This window comes from Aspergillus fischeri, genomic scaffold (assembly GCF_000149645.3).
Source record: "Aspergillus fischeri NRRL 181 1099437636264 genomic scaffold, whole genome shotgun sequence".
Taxonomy (NCBI): Eukaryota; Fungi; Ascomycota; class Eurotiomycetes; order Eurotiales; family Aspergillaceae; genus Aspergillus; species Aspergillus fischeri.
Genome location: NW_001509762.1, coordinates 6,049,965 through 6,069,712, shown reverse-complemented (window position 1 = coordinate 6,069,712; position 19,748 = coordinate 6,049,965). Strand labels below are relative to the sequence as shown.

At 51.1% G+C, this 19,748-nt stretch overlaps 10 protein-coding genes across 10 annotated transcripts; 5 read left to right on the top strand and 5 right to left on the bottom strand.

Annotated features, from left to right (window-relative positions):
• Positions 1 to 667: 667 nt before the first annotated feature.
• NFIA_092870 (RidA family protein) lies at positions 668 to 1,120 on the top strand (the record flags this gene model as incomplete). The annotated part of the gene is made up of 1 exon (XM_001261222.1): positions 668 to 1,120. The coding sequence occupies one exon, from the start codon at positions 668 to 670 to the stop codon at positions 1,118 to 1,120; it is 453 nt and encodes a 150-aa protein (XP_001261223.1).
• A 32-nt stretch (positions 1,121 to 1,152) lies between these two features.
• NFIA_092860 (aldehyde dehydrogenase) lies at positions 1,153 to 2,774 on the bottom strand (the record flags this gene model as incomplete). The annotated part of the gene is made up of 4 exons (XM_001261221.1): positions 1,153 to 1,731; positions 1,781 to 2,073; positions 2,116 to 2,333; positions 2,377 to 2,774. The coding sequence occupies 4 exons, from the start codon at positions 2,772 to 2,774 to the stop codon at positions 1,153 to 1,155; spliced, it is 1,488 nt and encodes a 495-aa protein (XP_001261222.1).
• A 202-nt stretch (positions 2,775 to 2,976) lies between these two features.
• On the bottom strand, positions 2,977 to 3,629 carry NFIA_092850 (3-hydroxyanthranilate 3,4-dioxygenase; the record flags this gene model as incomplete). The annotated part of the gene is made up of 3 exons (XM_001261220.1): positions 2,977 to 3,233; positions 3,276 to 3,332; positions 3,479 to 3,629. 3 exons carry the CDS (start codon positions 3,627 to 3,629, stop codon positions 2,977 to 2,979), a joined length of 465 nt encoding a protein of 154 aa, XP_001261221.1.
• A 211-nt stretch (positions 3,630 to 3,840) lies between these two features.
• NFIA_092840 (amidohydrolase family protein) lies at positions 3,841 to 5,031 on the top strand (the record flags this gene model as incomplete). The annotated part of the gene is made up of 1 exon (XM_001261219.1): positions 3,841 to 5,031. The coding sequence occupies one exon, from the start codon at positions 3,841 to 3,843 to the stop codon at positions 5,029 to 5,031; it is 1,191 nt and encodes a 396-aa protein (XP_001261220.1).
• Positions 5,032 to 5,468: 437 nt separating this feature from the next.
• On the top strand, positions 5,469 to 6,548 carry NFIA_092830 (nitronate monooxygenase; the record flags this gene model as incomplete). Its single annotated transcript, XM_001261218.1, has 1 exon — positions 5,469 to 6,548. The coding sequence occupies one exon, from the start codon at positions 5,469 to 5,471 to the stop codon at positions 6,546 to 6,548; it is 1,080 nt and encodes a 359-aa protein (XP_001261219.1).
• Positions 6,549 to 6,712: 164 nt separating this feature from the next.
• Positions 6,713 to 9,519, bottom strand: NFIA_092820 (Pfs and NB-ARC domain protein; the record flags this gene model as incomplete). The annotated part of the gene is made up of 3 exons (XM_001261217.1): positions 6,713 to 7,830; positions 7,883 to 8,458; positions 8,508 to 9,519. The coding sequence occupies 3 exons, from the start codon at positions 9,517 to 9,519 to the stop codon at positions 6,713 to 6,715; spliced, it is 2,706 nt and encodes a 901-aa protein (XP_001261218.1).
• Positions 9,520 to 10,645: 1,126 nt separating this feature from the next.
• On the top strand, positions 10,646 to 11,359 carry NFIA_092810 (uncharacterized protein; the record flags this gene model as incomplete). The annotated part of the gene is made up of 1 exon (XM_001261216.1): positions 10,646 to 11,359. The coding sequence occupies one exon, from the start codon at positions 10,646 to 10,648 to the stop codon at positions 11,357 to 11,359; it is 714 nt and encodes a 237-aa protein (XP_001261217.1).
• A 64-nt stretch (positions 11,360 to 11,423) lies between these two features.
• Positions 11,424 to 14,054, bottom strand: NFIA_092800 (uncharacterized protein; the record flags this gene model as incomplete). Its single annotated transcript, XM_001261215.1, has 3 exons — positions 11,424 to 11,864; positions 11,916 to 13,570; positions 13,628 to 14,054. 3 exons carry the CDS (start codon positions 14,052 to 14,054, stop codon positions 11,424 to 11,426), a joined length of 2,523 nt encoding a protein of 840 aa, XP_001261216.1.
• A 341-nt stretch (positions 14,055 to 14,395) lies between these two features.
• NFIA_092790 (uncharacterized protein) lies at positions 14,396 to 16,068 on the bottom strand (the record flags this gene model as incomplete). The annotated part of the gene is made up of 5 exons (XM_001261214.1): positions 14,396 to 14,710; positions 14,765 to 14,957; positions 15,005 to 15,033; positions 15,090 to 15,541; positions 15,594 to 16,068. 5 exons carry the CDS (start codon positions 16,066 to 16,068, stop codon positions 14,396 to 14,398), a joined length of 1,464 nt encoding a protein of 487 aa, XP_001261215.1.
• Positions 16,069 to 18,810: 2,742 nt separating this feature from the next.
• Positions 18,811 to 19,582, top strand: NFIA_092780 (uncharacterized protein; the record flags this gene model as incomplete). Its single annotated transcript, XM_001261213.1, has 3 exons — positions 18,811 to 18,840; positions 18,889 to 19,088; positions 19,213 to 19,582. The coding sequence occupies 3 exons, from the start codon at positions 18,811 to 18,813 to the stop codon at positions 19,580 to 19,582; spliced, it is 600 nt and encodes a 199-aa protein (XP_001261214.1).
• Between the last annotated feature and the right edge of the window lie 166 nt (positions 19,583 to 19,748).

The window sequence follows — 19,748 nt, the reverse complement described above, 5'->3', positions numbered from 1 at the left end:
TGGGCCAGATCATCCATTTGCATGACCACGTCGGCGCCGTAGGTCACTCGGCCGGCAAGACCCATTCTGTCAGTCTGGCAATCAGGGTTACGGTTAGGATGATTAGGCGGAAGTTTATGTGCCCAGATTGATACAGACCAACCGCCCACCACTTCATATCCTCAGAGATGCGCGTGGAGTGAGGGGGTATGTGCCCCCGTGCCCCGTGCCCCGGGCCCCCAGAGACAGTCTGCCTTGACGGCGGACTCGTTGGTACAGAAACGGTTATCAAACTACCGCTATCGTACAATCATTGGTTCCAGGCAGCGGCGGGCACAGTTTAGGTTCCCTTGCGCTTGCCAGCTCACCCGATGGATCGACGTACGGCCGGATTCAACTTTGTGACATCCGCAGATATGGACGCTAGGCATATAGTTACACCTCAGAGCCACTGCCCGTTGAATACATTGTGGCAGTGTGCAGACTCACCTACATAGAAGCTAAATTGGTATGATAGACAATAGATTTGTCATGACTGTTCACCACTGTCCCAATGCCGAACATAATCCCGCTCTATCCGGATAACATCCGGGGCGGATCCGGTTCCGAGTCTATAATAAGCAACCGTAACCTCGGTCTCCCCTCATCAAGATCATCTCACCAACCATCGCATCTCAAAATCCTCAAAATGTCCAACGGAACTCCCTACTTTCTACCCGCCGAAAAAGCCCAAGGCCTAGCAAACTACCCTCACGCGCGCTTCGCACCCACAACCGCGCACCGCACCCTTTACGTCTCCGGCACCTCGTCCCGCCGCGGTGACGGCACCTGGGACGGCGTGACCGAACACGCAGACGGCACCTGGACACTCGATATTCGCGTCCAAACAGCCGCAGTACTGCGCAACATCGAGAGCATCATCCACGGCGCGACGAACGGTCGCGGCGGGCTGCAGAACATCGTCGACGCGACGGTTTTCTTGATCGACCTGCCGCAGAATTACGCCGGGATGAACGAGGAGTGGAACAAGGTCTGGCCGGATCGGGCGAATGCACCAGCTAGGACGACGATTGGGGTTAAGGAGCTGCCAAATCCGAGGTTATTGGTGGAGATTAAATGCACAGCTGTCGTTGAGCTATAGCATGTCTAAATGATGTACATAGACTAGACAGACTAAACGGAAGGAATATGCAACGTCCGCACATTAGTAAATACATCTCGGCTGTAATCGCCTCCCTCCCGTCCTGTACCTGACGCCTTCATTCCTCCAAACGGCGTGCCCAGTTCGCGTACCAGCCAGCAATTCACCCACACCATTCCTGCGTCCAGCCGCTCGCCGACCCGTCGCATGCGAGCTCCGTCCCGCGTCAGGAGAATACTGGCTAGTCCATACTGGCTATCATTGGCGCGCGCGATTACCTCTTCCTCGCTCTCAAATGAGCTGACTGTCACCACTGGGCCGAATATCTCGTCCTTCATGATCGGGCTGTCGTCCGGAACAGTAAGAATGGTCGGTTCGATCCAGTAGCCTCCGTCCGGTGTCTCCGGAGGCACCGAGCCGAGCTTGAAGCCATCAGCGTATTGGATGGCTAGGGAGAGATACGAGCGGATCTTGCGGTAATGGGCGAGGGAGACGACGGCGCCGACGGTCTGGCCGACGACGTAGTGCTCCTTGACATAGGCGACGAAGCGGGACAGGAAGGCGTCGTAGATGGAGTTTTGGACGTAGATCCTCGAACCACATAGGCAGATCTATTTTGTCAGTTTTGTCAGAGGTATTTGGTAAGGCAAGTACTCGTACCTCTCCCTGATTCTCGAATGCAGCCCTTGCGGCCGTCGCAACAGCGGCAGTAAGATCAACGTCCTCGAAGACCAACGTAGGATTCTTCCCGCCAAGCTCAAGCGAGATATGCTTCCCTATATCCTCGACGGTACCCCTCCGGATCTGAATACCAGTCGCTGTACCACCGGTGAACGAAACACCCCTGACACGGGGATGCCTGACCAAAGCCGATCCGGTGGGATTGCCCGCCCCATAAACGAGATTCAGGACTCCGGGAGGAAGTCCCGCATCTTGGATTACCTTTCCAAGTACTATCCAATTAGCATTACCCCAAATCCTGATAGAGAACTCACAATACGCAGAAACGCTAGTGACCTCGCTCGGTTTCGCAACAGCCGTACACCCAAACGCCAGACATGGCGCGATCTTCCAGGTCAACAGGTACAGCGGCATATTCCACGGCGAGATGAGCGCAAAGACCCCAATCGGGGAGCGGTGCTCGTATGTGAGTACATTATCGTCCGTCCAGCGCGCAGCGGTCTTTTGTTGCTGGATGTACGTCGCGAAGTACCTGTGCCATCAGCTTTATCTCCAGCCTTCCGCGAAGGACGTACCTGAAGTTAGAGATAGCGCGGTCAATCTCCACCCTTGCCCGTGCAAGAGTCTTCCCCTGGTCGATACTCTCCCATACAGCGAAGAGTTCGCGGCGTTCTTCGATGAGTGTGGCGATGCGATTCAGGTGCGCGGCGCGCGTTGACGGGGGAGTCTGCGACCATGATGCGAAGGCGGACTCGGCGGCTTGCACTGCGTCTTCGATGTCCTGGGCTGAGCTATTTGGAATCCGAGCAAATATTTGCCCGGTTTTGGGGTTGAAGGAGTCTAGCCATTCGTTGCTGGTGGAGGGTGTTTGGGCGCCATTGATGAGGTTTTGCAGGTGGAAGGGTCCAAAGGACGACTGTTGGAGGAGAGACTCGGCGGCTTCGATTGAAGCATAGTCCCATGGTTGAGTCATTGTCTACTCTCTATACATGACATGTAGGTTATTGTACATAATACCTGACTGATATAAATGCCGGAAGTGCATCCGTCTCTCTACAGTGGTTCTTATCTATAGATCCGTACCCCGCATTTCAGTGGGCCCGGGAGCGGATACGGAGATTGATTTGTGTATAACATCATATTTATTAGCTTCGAAGAAACTATGTGTAAGAGCTTCACTTGGGATCTGCAATACAACCACATTCCCCGCATCTTCGGCTCTCCTCATCTTGCCGCCACCTCTCAATGATTGGCTCCAGTTGTGTCCCAAGGTCTGAGCAGTGAAAGACCTCCTCGCGGATGATCGTAGGCGAGGAATGATTTCCCTTGGTACAGTACCATCGCAGGCGATCACGAGATTCCGCCGGTCGACGTCGTTCCATGACCAGACCGATGGTATCTTTGTATCTGACTGGGTTGTGGGGCGTGTTTCCTACTTGTGTCAGCATGATCGACTGGAATTTGGACTACGTACCTGGAAGAAGGAACATTTCTCCCTCTTTGATAGGGATGTCGCGCAATGCATCGTTCTCTATAATCCGGAGAAGCATGTCGCCTTTGACTTGGTAGAACCATTCCTGCTCATTAGTCTAGCTCAGCTTATACCACTGCAAACATACTTCGGTTTCATTCACTAGAGCTGTCAGTCACGGTGCTTTCATATCTAGAAGATCGTACCATGATAGTCATTTCGTTCGTTAGGCCCTCCCACTGCCATCAGGATAAAGTCATTCCCCTGATACAGACAGCGGTTGTTGACCGGGGGTCGTAATTTGTCTTCATTCTCGGCCAGCCAGGTGGCCCAGGACAAAGGATTGAGGGTCGTCATGTTGATCTGGATGCTGATTGTAATGCATGTCCGATGATATCTGCTTGGTATTTATCAATGCATCGGATGCTATCCGGATGGGATCCGTATACGCCCCGCATATAATACGGATCGGGATACCTGGGGTAGATAATCTGTCCTCTCCAATTTCATCAACATCGTCATCAATAGATATCCATCATAATCATAATAATTGACTGCCAACATCAAAATGGGAAGCTGCTGTACAAACCACCGCCTCCTCCGCATCGACATGCACACCCATATTATGCCCCCTTCTCTCCCCGACCTCTCCTCATATTCCTCCAACACTCCTCCCCCATCGTCCTCATCCTCAGATTCCTCCACCGCATCAGCCTCAGAATCACCATGGCTCACCCTCCGTCCAAATCCCACCAACCCAGACGAAGTAGACATGTACATAGGCGACCGCTTCTTCCGCACCGTCGAGAAAAACTGCTACGACACGGCAACAAGACTAGCCGAGATGGACGCCGCAGGGACAGATGTGCAAGTCCTTAGCACGATCCCCATCCTCTTCTTCTACGACCAGCCCTCTGCCCCCGTGACCCTCCTCGCTAGACACCTAAACAACCACATCGCCTCCGTCTGCCACCAACATCCCACCCGGTTCCTCGGCCTCGCAACCGTGCCTTTACAAGACGTCCCCGCCGCCGTCGCAGAGCTGCACCGCGCAAAGCACGAGCTAGGTCTCCACGGCGTCGAAATCGGAACCACAATCGACGGGGTGACACTCGACGATCCAACCCTGCATCCCTTCTGGGCTGCATGCGAGGAACTGAACATGCCCGTCTTCGTGCATCCGCTCGGCTACACCTGGCCGAAGGAGAATCCGCGCCGCTGGGCAAAGTACTGGAGTAGTTGGCTCATCGGGATGCCGTGCGAGACGGCGCTAGCATTACATCTGCTGATCTGCTCTGGGACTCTGCTGAAGTTTCCGACGCTGAGGCTGTGTTTTGCGCATGCGGGGGGTTCGTTCCCCGCGTTACTGGGAAGGATCCAGCATGGGTATGACTGTCGGCCGGATCTGGTGGCGGGGGACGCGGGGGGAGTCACGCCTACTGAGCATGCGACTGTGCGCGAGAATATCTGGATTGATAGTCTGACGCATGATGTTGAGCTGCTGGAGTATCTGGTTAAGAAGGTTGGGGCGCATAAGATGATCATGGGGAGTGATTATCCGTTTCCGCTTGGGGAGGTGCCGGAGGCTGGGAGGATGATCGCAAAAGATGGACGGTTAGAGGGATTCTTGACTTGGAGACAGCGGGCTGAGATTCTCGCGGGAAATGCGTTGAGGTTTTTGAATCTGGATAAGGATGAGAAGTGGAGGGGGTTGATGGAGGAGAGGTGGAGGATGTTTGAGAAGGTATATATCAAGTAATTAATGGACTCTCTTACCATAGATTAACACGCCGATTGTCTACTCTTGTCTTTCTCTTTTAGCAGGTGATATTTCCTCTCTTCGATATCTGCATTGGGACTCCAGTTGGCGACGGATGGAATGAAATTCGTACATCCACGCTGTCTCACGCATGGACGAAAGCCTACCACCTCCTAGAACGGTTGTTCCAACTTGTCCGTCAAAGTGCGCTGAGACAGTGTCATCTTTTACTCCAGCAGTATATTACCTTGGGGTACTTTCATTCCGGAATAATGACCAATCATATCTGCTGATTGAACTCCCCACCGATCTTGACAGATATCCTCGGCATTGAGACAGTTTAATTTCTTTCTTACTCATTGTAACTCACGTAAGCCAACATCATAACTTATATCCGCTGAGGAAACCATCTCCTACCGCGCATGTCTACGAGTAAGATGTCTCAACTCATCACAACCATCTCCCGTTCATATCCATGGATGAAAACTCCGTTCATCGTCAGTGCCCCGATGCGGGTAATGTCCGGCCCCACCCTAGCTGTTGCTGTCTCCCGCGCAGGCGGGCTAGGATTCATCGGGCCGGGCGTCAAGACTCAAGATATCAGCTCTGATCTCCAAAAAGCATCAAGCCTGATAAAATCGCTCCCTGTGTCCCAATCTCAACCATCTACACTACAAAACCAACCCGTTCTCCCAGTAGGCGTCGGCTTCCAACTGTGGAGCGACGACCTCGAAGTCGCCATCTCCACAATAACCAAATACCAGCCCTGCGCCGCCTGGCTCTTCGCCCCCCGCAACGGACAAAAAGACCTAGATACCTGGTCCCGGCGGATCCGGCATGCATCCCCATCCACCCGTATCTGGATCCAGATCGGCACGCTAGCCGAAGCAAGGGAGCTCGCACAGGGCAGTGAAGAACCAGACGTGATTGTCGTGCAGGGGGCAGAAGCAGGCGGACACGGGCGGGCAAATGACGGTCTGGGAATTATGACACTCCTCCCCGAGATGATGGACTGTCTTCCAGCGCACATCCCTGTGTTTGCAGCTGGGGGAATAGCTGACGGGCGTGGCGCCGCGGCGGCGCTGTGCCTTGGGGCTACGGGGGTGGTGATGGGGACGCGGTTCCTTGCTGCTACGGAGGCGAGGATTAGTCCGGGTTATCAGAGGGAGATTGTGCGGGCTAGTAATGGAGCGGTCTCGACGACAAGGACGTTGCTGTATAACCGGCTTCGGGGTACGGTGGGCTGGCCAGAGGAGTATAGTCCTCGGACGATTATCAACAAGTCGTTTATTGAGCATCAGGCGGGTCGGCCGTTTGATGAGCTGAAGGAGCTTCATGATGAGGCTCTCAAGGCTGGAGATGCCGGCTGGGGACCGGAGGGAAGACTGGCGACGTATGCTGGGGCTGCCATTGGGCTGATTCATGAAGTGAAGGACGCTGAGACGATTGTCCAGGTTGTGCAAGAAGAAGTTTTACAGAGGCTTTCAAATGTGCAGAAGGCTAATTCGGCGCAGTAGGGGAATGGAATGATTGGGTATGGTCTTAGACTGTCTCCCTATACCACTATAGGACATTTGATACACTATGAGATATCCCATCCCACGGCTATCATTGAATAAGATCTATCATAAACAGTCACTGCGGTTTATTGCAAGCGTCGGCCTAACCTAGTTCTCTAATTTCAGCTTGTAAACCCTTCAGAGGTTTCTCGACCAAGTCCCGTCGAGGGCATAGGCTCGGCCACAGGGTCATGTCGTAATGCTCCGCTTCCGAAGTCCCCCTTTCTTGCACGAGCTGCCGGAGACAATGCGATACTCTCACAGGCTCGCTTCCAGGCTACCTCAATGGAACTTTCGTCTACAGCCAAGAGAGCGTCTGCAGCTGCGTCAATTCCTTCCAGCTTCGCTCCACTTGTGGGCAATTCTGCTCTCTGAGATAGGATTATAAACTGCAGCGCTAGGACCCAAAAAGTCTTGGATGTCTCATAGTCCCCTTTCAGGCGACACACTCGTGCATATGCTGGTGCAACAGAGCCACAGAGCCTGAAATACTTGCCGTCAGGAGGCTGAATCATCTCTAGCGGTATCAATGACATAAAATCGTCAAGAACGGTGCACAAGCGCCGCAGATGCTCCTGAGGTATTTCCAGCTGCGATTGGGCGTCTATACCCGCACAATACTGTCCATTGAAAAGAAAAGCAACGGCTGCATTGTCTCGCAGACCATGGCAAGACAGTTTCAGGCGAACGAAGGACTGTACCATACCATCGATTTCAAAGCTCTCAATCATGGAATCTGATCGCTTGCGGTTGAAGTTTACAAGACCGGAATCCTCCAGAGTTTGAAGCGCATTTGCGAAATCAGTCTCTCGTGAGCGTAGGCTGTTCCACCAGTTTATGATCTTCAACCACGATGTATCAGCTGATTCCAATGCAGACAGTGAGTTGAATAACACTGAGTACTTGTTAGGATCACCTGGTGGGTACATGATCAGAGAGGACGGTATTAGTCCGGGGCCAAGAAACACAGCCAGATGGAGAAGTTTGATCGAATCGGGATTTCGCTGGCCTGCAGCATCGTACAGCTTTTTGAACACCGTCCACAAAGTGTGTCCCTTTTCGTATGCTCCGATACAATGATGCAGCGGGGTCTTGAAAGTCGACTTTGCAAACTGTTCCTGAAACCGCCTATTGTACTCTTGCAAGGAATATAATCCACATCGTAGGAAGGATCCTGCTTGTTCCAAAGCAAGGGGCAGTCCGCCAACTTTGCGGGAAATTGCCCTGGCCGTTTCCACGGCTAAATAGCCATGTCAATACGATGCAACGCATATCACTTGTCGTAGGCTTACCTGGAGAGTCTGGTTCTTCAACGCCTGCACAGCGCAGTAGTATCTGAGCACCTGCGTCCTCATCCACACCTCGTACCTGTATGCCTGGATAGCCCAGCCGAGCGTGCAAGCACGGTGATAGGGCTGTCAACAGGACATGCCCATGATTGCACGAAGGGATGTACTTCCTAATGTCGATATCCATAGATGTTGAAGTAGCCGTGGTCTCAACTCCGTCAAATACCATGATCCAAATCGGATTTGTTTCTTGCTCCAGCCACTCCAACACCCTCTCAATTGGTGATTGCTCGTCGTGTGCACATCCTTGTATTTTTCTCCATATTTGAGAGAAGGAATCATGGAGAGTGCCCCAAGACGAACAATCAATCCACAAAATGGAATCATAAAGCGTTCTTCTCACAGAGATATAATGGATGGCCAACTGCGTTTTTCCGTATCCACAAAGCCCCCAGAGCACTATCCCTTTTCTTCCCAGTCTAGGATCTCCCAGCTCCTCTTTCATCTCATTCACTTCAATCTCTCGGCCTATAAAGGCTGTCTGAAGCACTGGTACTCTTGAATGGACGCTCTGAGATTCTTTAAGTGGGTCAGCATATGCAAAATTACTTGTATTCTGCTCACTTACTAGCTTTCGCACTGGGTGCCCAGTATTGCAGAAACGCTTTAGCACCTGAAGCAGCTACTGCCGCTGCATAGTTTTGCCATACTTCATTCTTACGGCCATCGGCATAGTCGGATACGCCGTTGATTATCACACAGGGAAGAGTATCCCACACTCCTGCCCCGATGGTCTCAAAGGCGATTACCCCCTCCGTCTCCGCAATCCTGTCACGGTGTTCTCCGGACTCCATTACCGTGTCTCCTGATGCGATCATCCCGATATGGAGTGCAGGCTTGACTGACTCTTCGCTGGACCTGCCGCGATGGACTTGTTGCTTAGCGCATCCAGGGATGTAGCATTCTTCCTCCAGTGCGTCCTTACAGAGCGTATCCTCATATCCGCCGTTAATGCAAACAGACCGTCGGCGATGCTGGTGTTGATATGCAGACGCAAAAAGGATATCCTTTGATGCTCCGGGATACTGCCACTTTGGACCTCCTCTGGACTGTAGCTCTTTCAAGAAGCCAGCACTCTCCGTCTCCATTAATGCGCGGTTTCCGTCAATTGATAGAGCATCCAGGAGATTTCTTATGGCTCTGTTCGGCCTTTCAAGGACAGCCTTAACGCTCGTTTCCCGCTGGAATCCCCAAGGACACTGCTCTCCAACGTCGAATTCAATCACACTATCCGCAATGACGATGTCTCCTAAGAAAATCTCTTTCTCACTGCAGGACGGCGAGGGAACACCGCCGCATATCCCAACGACAAGGGCGAGCTGGATACCTGTATAACTGAATATCAAACTCGAAGCTACGCTCGCTGAGCTGCATTTTCCCGGCTCTGGCACTTGACATAAGACCACATTGTGCTTGCCAATTCGTCCGTTGATATAGACATTACGATCCTCGGGTACCTTATCGTAGATCTCGCCGAATCGGTCGTAGACCTCGTCCAGCGATGCCTCGATCGCCTCGGCTTCACAGGATAAGCTGCAAATAATGGCGATATCGAACTCGTCGCGGTGTCGGGGTCGCATTTCAAATAATTTGCCAACAGCAGTGGCAGAGGCTCAACACCTATATATGGGTTCGGGCTTGAATTGGCTGTCGCGAGACAGGCTTGTAAAATGTGGCTCTTCTGGCGTAGGCTGACTGCTATCAGTGTATAAATTGTACTTCATTAAAGTCGATCTGACTATAAAGCCAGCTTAAGCATTCATATATCCCAGGTTGATGCCTAACCATTGCCTCATGTTAACCAGGGGCCAATCATGAGGCCGCAGTAGCCGCTTGAGCGAGGACTTCTCTTCTCATAATGGGCATGGACTGGGAATAAGCGCGCAGACTCTAATTATATTCTTTCACAAAGGCATCAATTAACCGACGTGGCCATGCGTCGGCTTGGTCATGCGCTGTCTTGTGTGATCAATCAGCCACCTGCAGCCTTGTCAGCGGCAAACTTCCAGCGATGTCCAAGACCATAGGTGGTGGTGCGATCTGCAGATCTTTTCAAGGCGCATCATAGCTCTTAATAAATTGTGAGCGCCAGCCGCATTTGCAGCTGAGAAATAGCTTTTGTCGATCGAAGAGAAGAAGAGTTTTGTGGACGCTTACGGTCCCTTCGAGATGGCAGTAGATAGCCATCTGGTGATCTTTCCAGTGATTGCAGCCTGCCGAACCAGAGCATGCATCATCTTCTTCCAGGTACGTAATTGATTTCTTGATCAAAGTTGCCCGCTTGCTCCTCTCACTCTGAAACAAAAGTAAAACAGCCGTCAGAATCAGTGTACAATTTGTTACGAGATAAGCGGTCCCGAATGTCACCATCATCGAGAATAAAGGCAGCCGCACACGAACAGACCCGCTTGTGAACTTTTGAATGTAACGTCATTGTTTTGCCAGAGATAATGTTGCTTGAAAGTGGAATATCACGAGCGTCCCTTACATGCGGATCCCCAAGATCGACATCGGCTATCGATTTGGCGAGCGGCACACTGGGAACTATTGATTCACGGTGACAACTCACAAGTGGAATCGCTGGAAGCGAGACCAGAGTCGGGTATAAATTCAAATTGTTCGACCCAGGTACCTACGGAGGAGCCCGAAGCTCATGTATTCAATCCTTCCTCGGTAATCTCTCTTCAATATATCCAGTCTCTGACAATGAAGACAGCCGTCGTCCTTGCTATTATCCCCTTTACGCAGGCCCTCGTTGGTCTGAGCTGGAGCTTTTCCAACACTCCCTCCTCTGGCCTGAAGGACATCATATTTCCCATTTCGATGGCTAATGCCCCTCATGAGACTGGCTACTATTTCGCACAGCAATTCGCCTTCAACGGTCTCTCCGATGTCGGATATACCGGTCTCCAACCCCGTCCCGATGCCTCCGGTTCAAGCATCGTCCACGCTGTTTTCTCCAGCTTCGTGCCCGGAACCACGAGTACCGACCCCAACTGCCACGATGGCGCAGACGGCGGTGCAGGTGTCAGCTGCGCTGTAGAAATCCCAGCACCATATGCTCCACTCTATGACCTTGTGGTCAAGAACACAGCCGGTACCACCTGGACGGCAACCCTCGTCGACACCGCGAGCGGCAAGTCGACACATGTCGGGTCGTACACATTGCCGAGTGGTGCTGGAGGAATCAAAAGCAGCCAGGTTGGATTCGTTGAGTATTATCTGTGGAACGCCATGCCGAGCCATCTCTGTAGCTCGCTCCCGTATACCAATGTGACGTTTGGAGCGCCTACGACGAGCACTCCCGGGGCCGGATCGGGTCAGGTGCACAAGCCTTATGAGTATGGAGATTGCGTTGGAAAGGTGAACTTCAATATTCGGACGACAGATCAGGGATATCAGGTCTCAGTTGGCTTTTAGACAGATATGCTGTTGTCTTGGTAGAGATAGGCAGATCAGGGTTCACTTTCGTTCGAGTCCATCATTACGCGGGATTGGAGTGGCCTCTTTTCCAGAATTTTAACTTCTCTGTAGCCATTAATACCGCGTACAGCAGAACCGTCCACTCCGAGGGCTGATCACCATGTCTCTCAGGCATGAATCCACTGAAAGCGCTGCCCAAATCAGCCCATTGTTCATGCGAGTCATTTTTCATTGCTTCCAATATAGGGGTACGCAGCTTTCGGTAGGCCTTCCTGATCAGAAACACAATATCGTTCAGGTTCAGCACCAGAGCATACGTGCCCAGAGCCAGAAGAGCAGTGACAATGGCGAATGCCACTAAGTTGTAATCTCGGTTGATGCTCCATAAAGCAGCGCAGTAACTTAGCGGGAGATAGAATATGCTCACGTATGTGAGCAGTTTGACGTTTTCACCAAGCTGGGTAGCAGCCCGCGATTCGATGACAGTGCTCGCATTGAATAACTACTACAGGTCAGCCAGCGAATAGCTGGAACACAAACAAGCTGTACTTACTCCGTCGCGTAAGGTCATGGTTCGATCGCGCAAAATCTCGAGCCGGCTCAAAATTTCTCTCAACCGTCCAACATGCGTTTCTACCCTCTTGACTGAATTTTCCAGTCGTGGGGGTTCTTGAGGAGGTTTCGGAGATCCCAATTCAACCTTGGTATTCCGCCACTTGTCCAGATAGAATGCTTCGTAATCTTCGAATACGTCCTTTCTAGCCCACCAGTATACCTCCCATTCATGAATAGTATCCGACACGGCGGATGTGAAGCCCTCCAAACTGTCCATCAGCCAGAAATAGTACCGCGACCGGGAAAACGAAGCATCATCGAACAGAAAGCGATCATGAAGTTCAGGATCAAAAATACTATCGTTCTGGTTGAGAACAAGGTCAAAGTGGTTGGCAATGCGGTCCCAATCGTTGGCCGCGTGCAGCAGTGCCTCTTCTATCAGCGTGATTGCTGTGGTGAATGGGCCAGTCCGTGGGTCATCCTGCCTGCGACGGTGAATTGATTCATCTAAGCGGCCAAAGTGTGATGGTGCGAGATGTATAAGACACCAATGACTGCGATCCATATTCTCTGTCTTTCCATTCTGTGTACTGGACCAGAGGGTCCGTTGAGATGGTATGAAGCCCAATGTGAAAGCGACCTCGGACAAATACAGCGTACCTGTTGAGCCCTTTGACCCATATAGCTCTCCAGACCTCCATGTCGACTTGCTTAAGGGCTTTGTGCCATCGATTCGGCACCAAGTAATGTGGAAAGGTTCTAGAGCATCAGCGGCATCGTTGCGCGATCGCCTCCGTTTAACGCAGGAAATATGTGTCCGCAGAACTCCTGGCACCAGGTCCGCGTATTGAAACTTTTCACCAGTACAACTGCGAAAGAGTGTATGACAGAGCCCGTCAAGTCCATACTCAAACGATGGCGCTACAGCGTTCAAGCCAATGCAGCTGATGATGCGATTCCAATGGCCTGTTTCCCTCCACTTTACTTCTGTCGGCTTACCGTTTCCGCTCTTGTAGTAAAACCGCGTTGGTCGAATATTGACTTTGCGGAGGTCTGCCTCCAAGGCAGGGACGGCCAAAATTCTTGGATCCTTACTCCTCAGGATTACTTTCCATTCTTCAGGATATGCAGTGACGCGCTCGTATATGGCCGCGTGCATCCAATCGTCCACATCAACAATCTGAACACGACCGTTGCTTGCCTTTAATGTCTTGAAGAACAGCTGGAGCTGCTCCAAGTGCGAACTCAGACCAGAGGGGCTGAGACTCCTCAGGTGGCATCGATCAAACGCGAATTGCAGTCTGCCGTCGCAAGGGACAGCGTAGAGGTTTCCCAGGGTTTTCAATAGCACTTGTATGATGCCGACCATGTCCTTCCCAGAACCACCATGAAAAGTTGCACATGGCTCACATGCCCATTCGGATGGAAGGGACGTGCTACAATTGAGTGAATAAGGAACCAACCGTGCTTTTCCACTGTAAAGGCTGTCGGGAGGAACATGAACTTCGTCTTCCAATTTCGCACCATCAATATGATACCATCCATCGCCGGCACGCTTAATCTCCCATTCAGGAATATAGTCAGGATATCCTGCACCAGGATAGGATTGATACTGTTCTGGATGGGATATTCCTCCGGGGGCAACAGGCTTCCCTAGCGTACGTCAGATCCATGCTCTCAACACGAAGATGATTGTATCTCTGTACTCACAATATTTCCATGAGGAGTCAGCTCTCAAGCCTGTCGACAGTCTGTGGAGGCGAGGTGGATGCCGCTCATCGACAAAATAATAGACTCGAGGATACTTGAAAGTTTCATCTGCAGCGTAAAGAACAGTATGTCCTTTGTTTTGAAACTCAAAGTCACTGTTGTCACGTTTCAGGCAGGATTTCAAGGAGGTGTGTGACTTGTTTCTTCCATCGAGTTGGGGCGCATCCTCGATGGACTGATTCTTTTTATCGGCATCCGGGAGGTTATGATTACTCGTACCAGTCCCAGTGCCATTGTCTCTCTCGAGAAGAAGTCGCTTGAGCAGGTTATTTTGGATACGTAGTCGTTCATTTTGCTCTTTGAGCAAAACCCGTATCTCGCTCCATAGGTCGTTGGACAAACCATCCGAGGGCCGTCTGTTCTCCATGACCCAGTAAGATTATACATGAATGGTCGGATTTGCGCACATTATAGGCTGATGTCGAATAGTCAAACGAGTTTCAGAAAACGCTCGAGCAGATGCGGATTGAGATTGCGACATTGAACAAGGCTGAGACTCAACGCGTGACTCTCCCGTATTCCCAAAATGGTAGGTAAGGTTGCTCAAGGTAATGTTTATCCCTTCTCTCTCTATTTTATTTTCGTAGTTTTCTGGAATGAACAAAAATACCGTGGATACATGAAGCAGTTGTTGGACTGATGATGCAAGGATACTAAATTAATCCTTATTGATAACAACACAGAATCGCAACTAAGGCAGTCCATCTATTAGGACAAGCGAAACCCACTGGTCCGCGTTTGGAAGAATCCCGCGGGATCATACTTGAGCCTCGTCTGCAGGGCCCGATCCCGCGTCCTCAGTCGACTCCAATATTCTTGGCCAGCGTCGATATCATTCATATACAGCGGACGATAAACGTCTGGCAGAGTTCCATTAGCAATGTACTCCTCAATCAAGCGACCAAATCCTTTGAAGAGCTTCTGCGTGGCATCGTGCATCCGAGCATCGGACAGCCCCAGTATCCACTGCAGGGTAATCTGAATGAGAATATAATCCTGGTCTGGTGGAAAGTCAAGCAGATCCTAAATCCCGGTTAGCAGCCGTTAGTTGAAAGGTGTACCTAGGAAGCGACTGACTCCTCCGAGCTCCAAGGCTTTCTGTGCGATGCTCCGTGGGAAGGGCTGGAAGGCGATGCTTCCCACCATACCGGTCTCCAGCAGTACCTCGTTGTTTACGTCAAGCCAAAAATCAAAGATGGACTGCAAGACCTCGAGCGACATGCCTTTCGGGACGGGCAGGGTTTCGCCTGCAACGCTGTATCGGCTTCCGCTGTAGGGTGTCAGTGCTGAACGAGTATTTCCAGACTCGCAACTTACTGAATGATATATTTGTCGCCGTTTTTGAGCTGTTCGAGTCGGTTAGACATGGGCAGCACATTTCTCAAATTGATTTATCACCCACCAGATCGGTATAACGGTCATATGTCCGGGTTTGGTCAATTGGATTCAAGGCAGTAAAGTTGTCAAAGATACCTGCCGGGGGCTTCTCTCCATTATAAAAGAGGAACATGACCCAGATATCGAGCGCTGGTGCGTGCTCTCTGGTCAAAATAATTGAAGCCTTCTCATCCGGATAGTACTCGACAAAGTTCTGCAGAGCAGCAAGCATCTTCGCCGTGTCAACCCCGGAAAAGATGTAATTTCCTCCCCAAACAGGGTGATCCATCGGGCGTGTCTGGACGGTATACGACGTGACGACCCCGAAGGAGCTGCCTCCACCTTTCAAGGCAGCGAAGAGATCCGAGTTCTCGTTTGCATTTGCATTGACGATGGTGCCATTCGCCAGCACAACCTCGTAGTTGAGGATATTGTTCGCTGCCCAGCCATACTGCGGGCTGAGGTAGCTGAGACCACCTTTTCATCTGCTCAGGAACCACATTCATATGAGAGCAGAATCGAATCTCACCTCCTAGAAGCAACCCTCCAACACCTACACCTCCCAGCCTCCCGCCGAGAACCGCCCGCCCTGTTCCCTCCAGCTTCCCCTGCACATCCTCCCATTTCTGCCCCGGCCCGATAACAGCCGTCTGGGTGGACGGATCATACACAACCTGATCGAGATCCTTCGTGACGATTAGCAGGCCGCCCTGCGTACTTGAGAAACCAAGGTTAGGCGAGTGACCGCCCGATTTCACCGCGAATTGGTCCTGCGTGTACCCCAGCGCGGTGATTACATCCGACATCTCCTGGGCATTGTTTGGCACAACCATGCATTCTGGATGAAGATCCCAGCATGCCGCCGACCAGTAGTTGGTCAAGTCGTGGGTATACGACAGCGAGAGCGGATACTGAATTTGGAAGCCATGATCGGCCAGGACAGAGCAGAGACTGTCCGAGTTGCCAGTCAGGGCGTTGACGAGGGAGGTGACCAGCGACGCCATATTGCAGCTATACTATTGTCTACAGAGTCATAACCAAGTGGTCAACAATATCAAGGGGCCAGCTTTAAGTACGAGGAATGCCGGGAAATGAACCACACTCCACCAGCCCACCCAGTTGATAGATCACAATCTATCCTGCACCCACTCATGCAGCTCCTGCATTAGCTCTAGAACCTGATCTGAGTTTGGACAGGGCAAGGAATCGATTTTCCCCATCAAACGAGTCTCGGCATGCGATCTTCGGACCGGACTTTTTGTTGCACCCAATCATGCATTTGTCGGTTCATCGCTATGATTGATTATGACCAGTCAATGCACAATTTGTCTTGCTAGAATAGCCATTATGATGTTCGAGAGTGAGATCTGAGTGACCGCTAGTATCCTGCCCCTCTTGCTCGTAGTACTGTAGTTTTTGAATTGAGGGTATTCTTTGTGTGATCCCTTTGACAGTTATGAGCATTAATTACTCTCTGCCGGCGGACATACTCCGTACCCCTTCATTGCCTCCTTGCCTCCCGGCCTCCTTGCATTCTTGTTTACACTCTGTGTTTACCTCCCGCTGGATTGAATGTATGATAGCTCATATTAAATATATAGCAGTGGTACGGTCCCTATCTTGAGGGAAAGGCAGGCCGCAGCGTACGACTGCTCCCTGGCTCCTCAAGCTCACGAATGTCTATAGCTGAGTCTGACATGTCCATCATGGAGATGATGCTGTTATACCTCCAAATACGAGATGCCCTCGACAGTCTAGACCAGAATGCAGCGATAGTTAGCACCTGGTGGCTTGCGTCGGCTGATTCTGCCCACCAGTAAATCTAACCAAATACCATCAGTTCTTCACGCTAGTCAAGCGCCGAGAGGATTTGGATCCCATCGCCCGAACTCCTCGGTAATTGAGTTAAGCGAGGGTCTCCATGCGAGTATAATCAGTTCAGGCAGCCACTCACTACAGGATTTGTCCAAATGCGTCCAAACCTGCGAAACCTAATTCTCTGTGATCCCTCAGTCTCTCCTCATAACACACATGATGCAAAATGATGAGTGCTACGAGTCAGAAGGGGCCAGCAGTTGCACCTCACAGCAAGTGTCTGCTATTGTCACGTGTCAACCGTATGGAGTACCATCTCGCTTCCGCATAGTGAGGATTCCCATGTGAATAGGCTGCAGTTGGACATCTTTCTCTCCGACAAGAGAGTACCCACGTCGGCGGCGGCGCGTGCAGCCGTCTATGATTGAGCCAATGGCACAATGGTTGGAATCTGTCATTTCACCAGCGTTGATCGTTGTCTCCGGTAATGAACTTCACAGCGGGAGGATCCTCGCTCAATCGCCTCAATAGGAGGGTGATCGTTGGTAGCTCTGCAATTGTGCAATATCTGCTGTCTCAAAGATATCTTCGATCTAAAAATGCAACCGGATCTGTAATGCCGAGTCTTCGTTGCTCGCGTGATCGGGCTTAGTGGCGTTGTTGCACTGCATGGCACACTAGCAATGACAAAAGTCTCATGACGTTTTCTTGTGTAATGGCCTTCCTCGAGTGTCAGAGAGCAGGCATTTCGAGTTGAGAGAGATTTGAGATTTCTTTGCGCATTGGGATTACGGATGACTGGCAGACTTCGTGGAGTGTGAGATGTGATTCCTGAAGATGCTTCCGGGAAGCCGTGTGTCTTTCAAGGAGAGATAAGTGCTCAGTCAGCATGCTAGCCAGTTATTGATCTATAATGGAGGGTATTTCACTCCCCTCCAAAGAAGTACCCGATCAATACAGCGTCCTTGTTTTGTTGACCTGAGCGTAAATCCTCACCTTGTCGGGAATGATTATTCTCGTATCGTGGAAAGACGTCTGCATGGCACCGCGTGCGAGTAGCAGACAACATCCGCCTACTCTTCTTCTTGTCCGCACCGACTTATTTCGAATACTGAAAGAAGCTCCTCTGAGACTGCATGTTTACCAGGCATAGTGCTGCCCTGCTCTCCAATGACCGTCAACCATGTCTGTTTGGGTCTGAAGATGAACAGAGCGGCTGCGAATCTCGCTGGCAAAAGAGCGGATAAGTAGTTTCCAGCACAGGTCTCGCCAACTGAAAACACAGCGTGCTGTTTGGACAACGTCCTCGAGGTCAGTCGATACAAATTGCGGAGATGCTGAGATTCGGAGAGTTGACTGATTCCACATATGCCAAAAATCGTGTCTATCCTCGGATTCCTGAAGGATTAGCAACTTTCTAGACGCTCCACAAATGGTGCATCACGGATTGGCACGTACCTGGTGAGGAGGCAATCAATCATGCCTCTATTCCGACAGACGAAAACGACATGGAATTGAAGTCACCATCCATGAGGGGAATGAGTTGCTCCAGGCAATCAAACACTTACTCTGCAATAGCTGCTGAAGGCATGCAGTCAGAATCATTCTTTATTGCATCACCCAGAGCAAACCGTGAAGAGGTGGACAACACTGCACACCATCATACGCGACGCCGAGCCTTTCTGAAGCTATTCAGGCGTATTATGTCGTCTTTCATGGTGAATGATGATGAAAATTCTGCATGATCCAGATGTTCTCTTGGAGATTTCAGCTTCTACATACGCCTTCAGACTTCCGTCGCATTCACATATGCCACTGATTCTAGGACTATAAAGTCTCGACACTCTCTGCTCAATCTTTCTTTCCATCAGTTGAGCAGTCGACGTCTTCATGTCAGTTGCTACCTGAAGGCAGAGCTTCCGTGGAGCAAGATGGTCTTCTACGCCTACGCCACCTCCGGGGTAAGCTCTTTAGGCCAGAAAAGCAGTCGCTCTCGCTAACCGAAGCAGGGCTTCGCTGTCTGGCTCATCACGGCCAAAGACAAGAACACTTTAGACGCCTGGTTCCGTGCCATGGAGACCTCACAGTTCGGAAACATCGCGCGAGTCAACGCTGAATGGTACCGGTACCAAAACTTCCGCATCGAACATTCAACCACCGACTATTACCTCACTCAGAGATTCGACGGACTGATCCTCTTCAAGCCTTTGTATGGCTACAATGATTCGTGGCACACGATCAATAACGGGCCTTTTGTCGATTGCTTTCAATACAACTGGTAGCCCCCATCCTTCTCTTACTCTTGCAAGTTAGCTGACTGGTTATTCCTATAGGTACTACATCCGCTCCAAGAAGTACAAATCGCTCTATTGGGACGTCCAACGCAAGTCAGAGACGGAATCACTTCAGGTCTACGCCAGCACCACGTCTCGCGCCCGGTTCCAAGCCATTAAAAGACTCTGCCCGAATTACGCGCCGTCTCCGGTAGATCAACGCATTCTCGGCGACGATCTTATGTCTCTTCATCATGCCTCCGGCCCGGTGTCGTTCATCAGGAACGCCAAGGGATTCTTCATATTGACCATATCCTGTTTGCGGCCTCATTTCAGCATCAGCGAGCTTACCACCAGTTTTGCTCCACAGCCTGACGACCGCATTGCCTATATCCCAGGCTGTGGTGCGGAATGGGAGCTGGTGTATTAGCTATGCTAGTTGTTTAGGATTTGGACTTCACTGAAGAATTGGTGGAATACTGGGTGGGACATTTGGAGTGCTACTAGATCAGTGGTAGCTTTCAGTCATGTACAACGAAGTGAACCCGAGCAGTGGATAGAGCAAACATACATTGATCATCCTGCTACTGTTATCT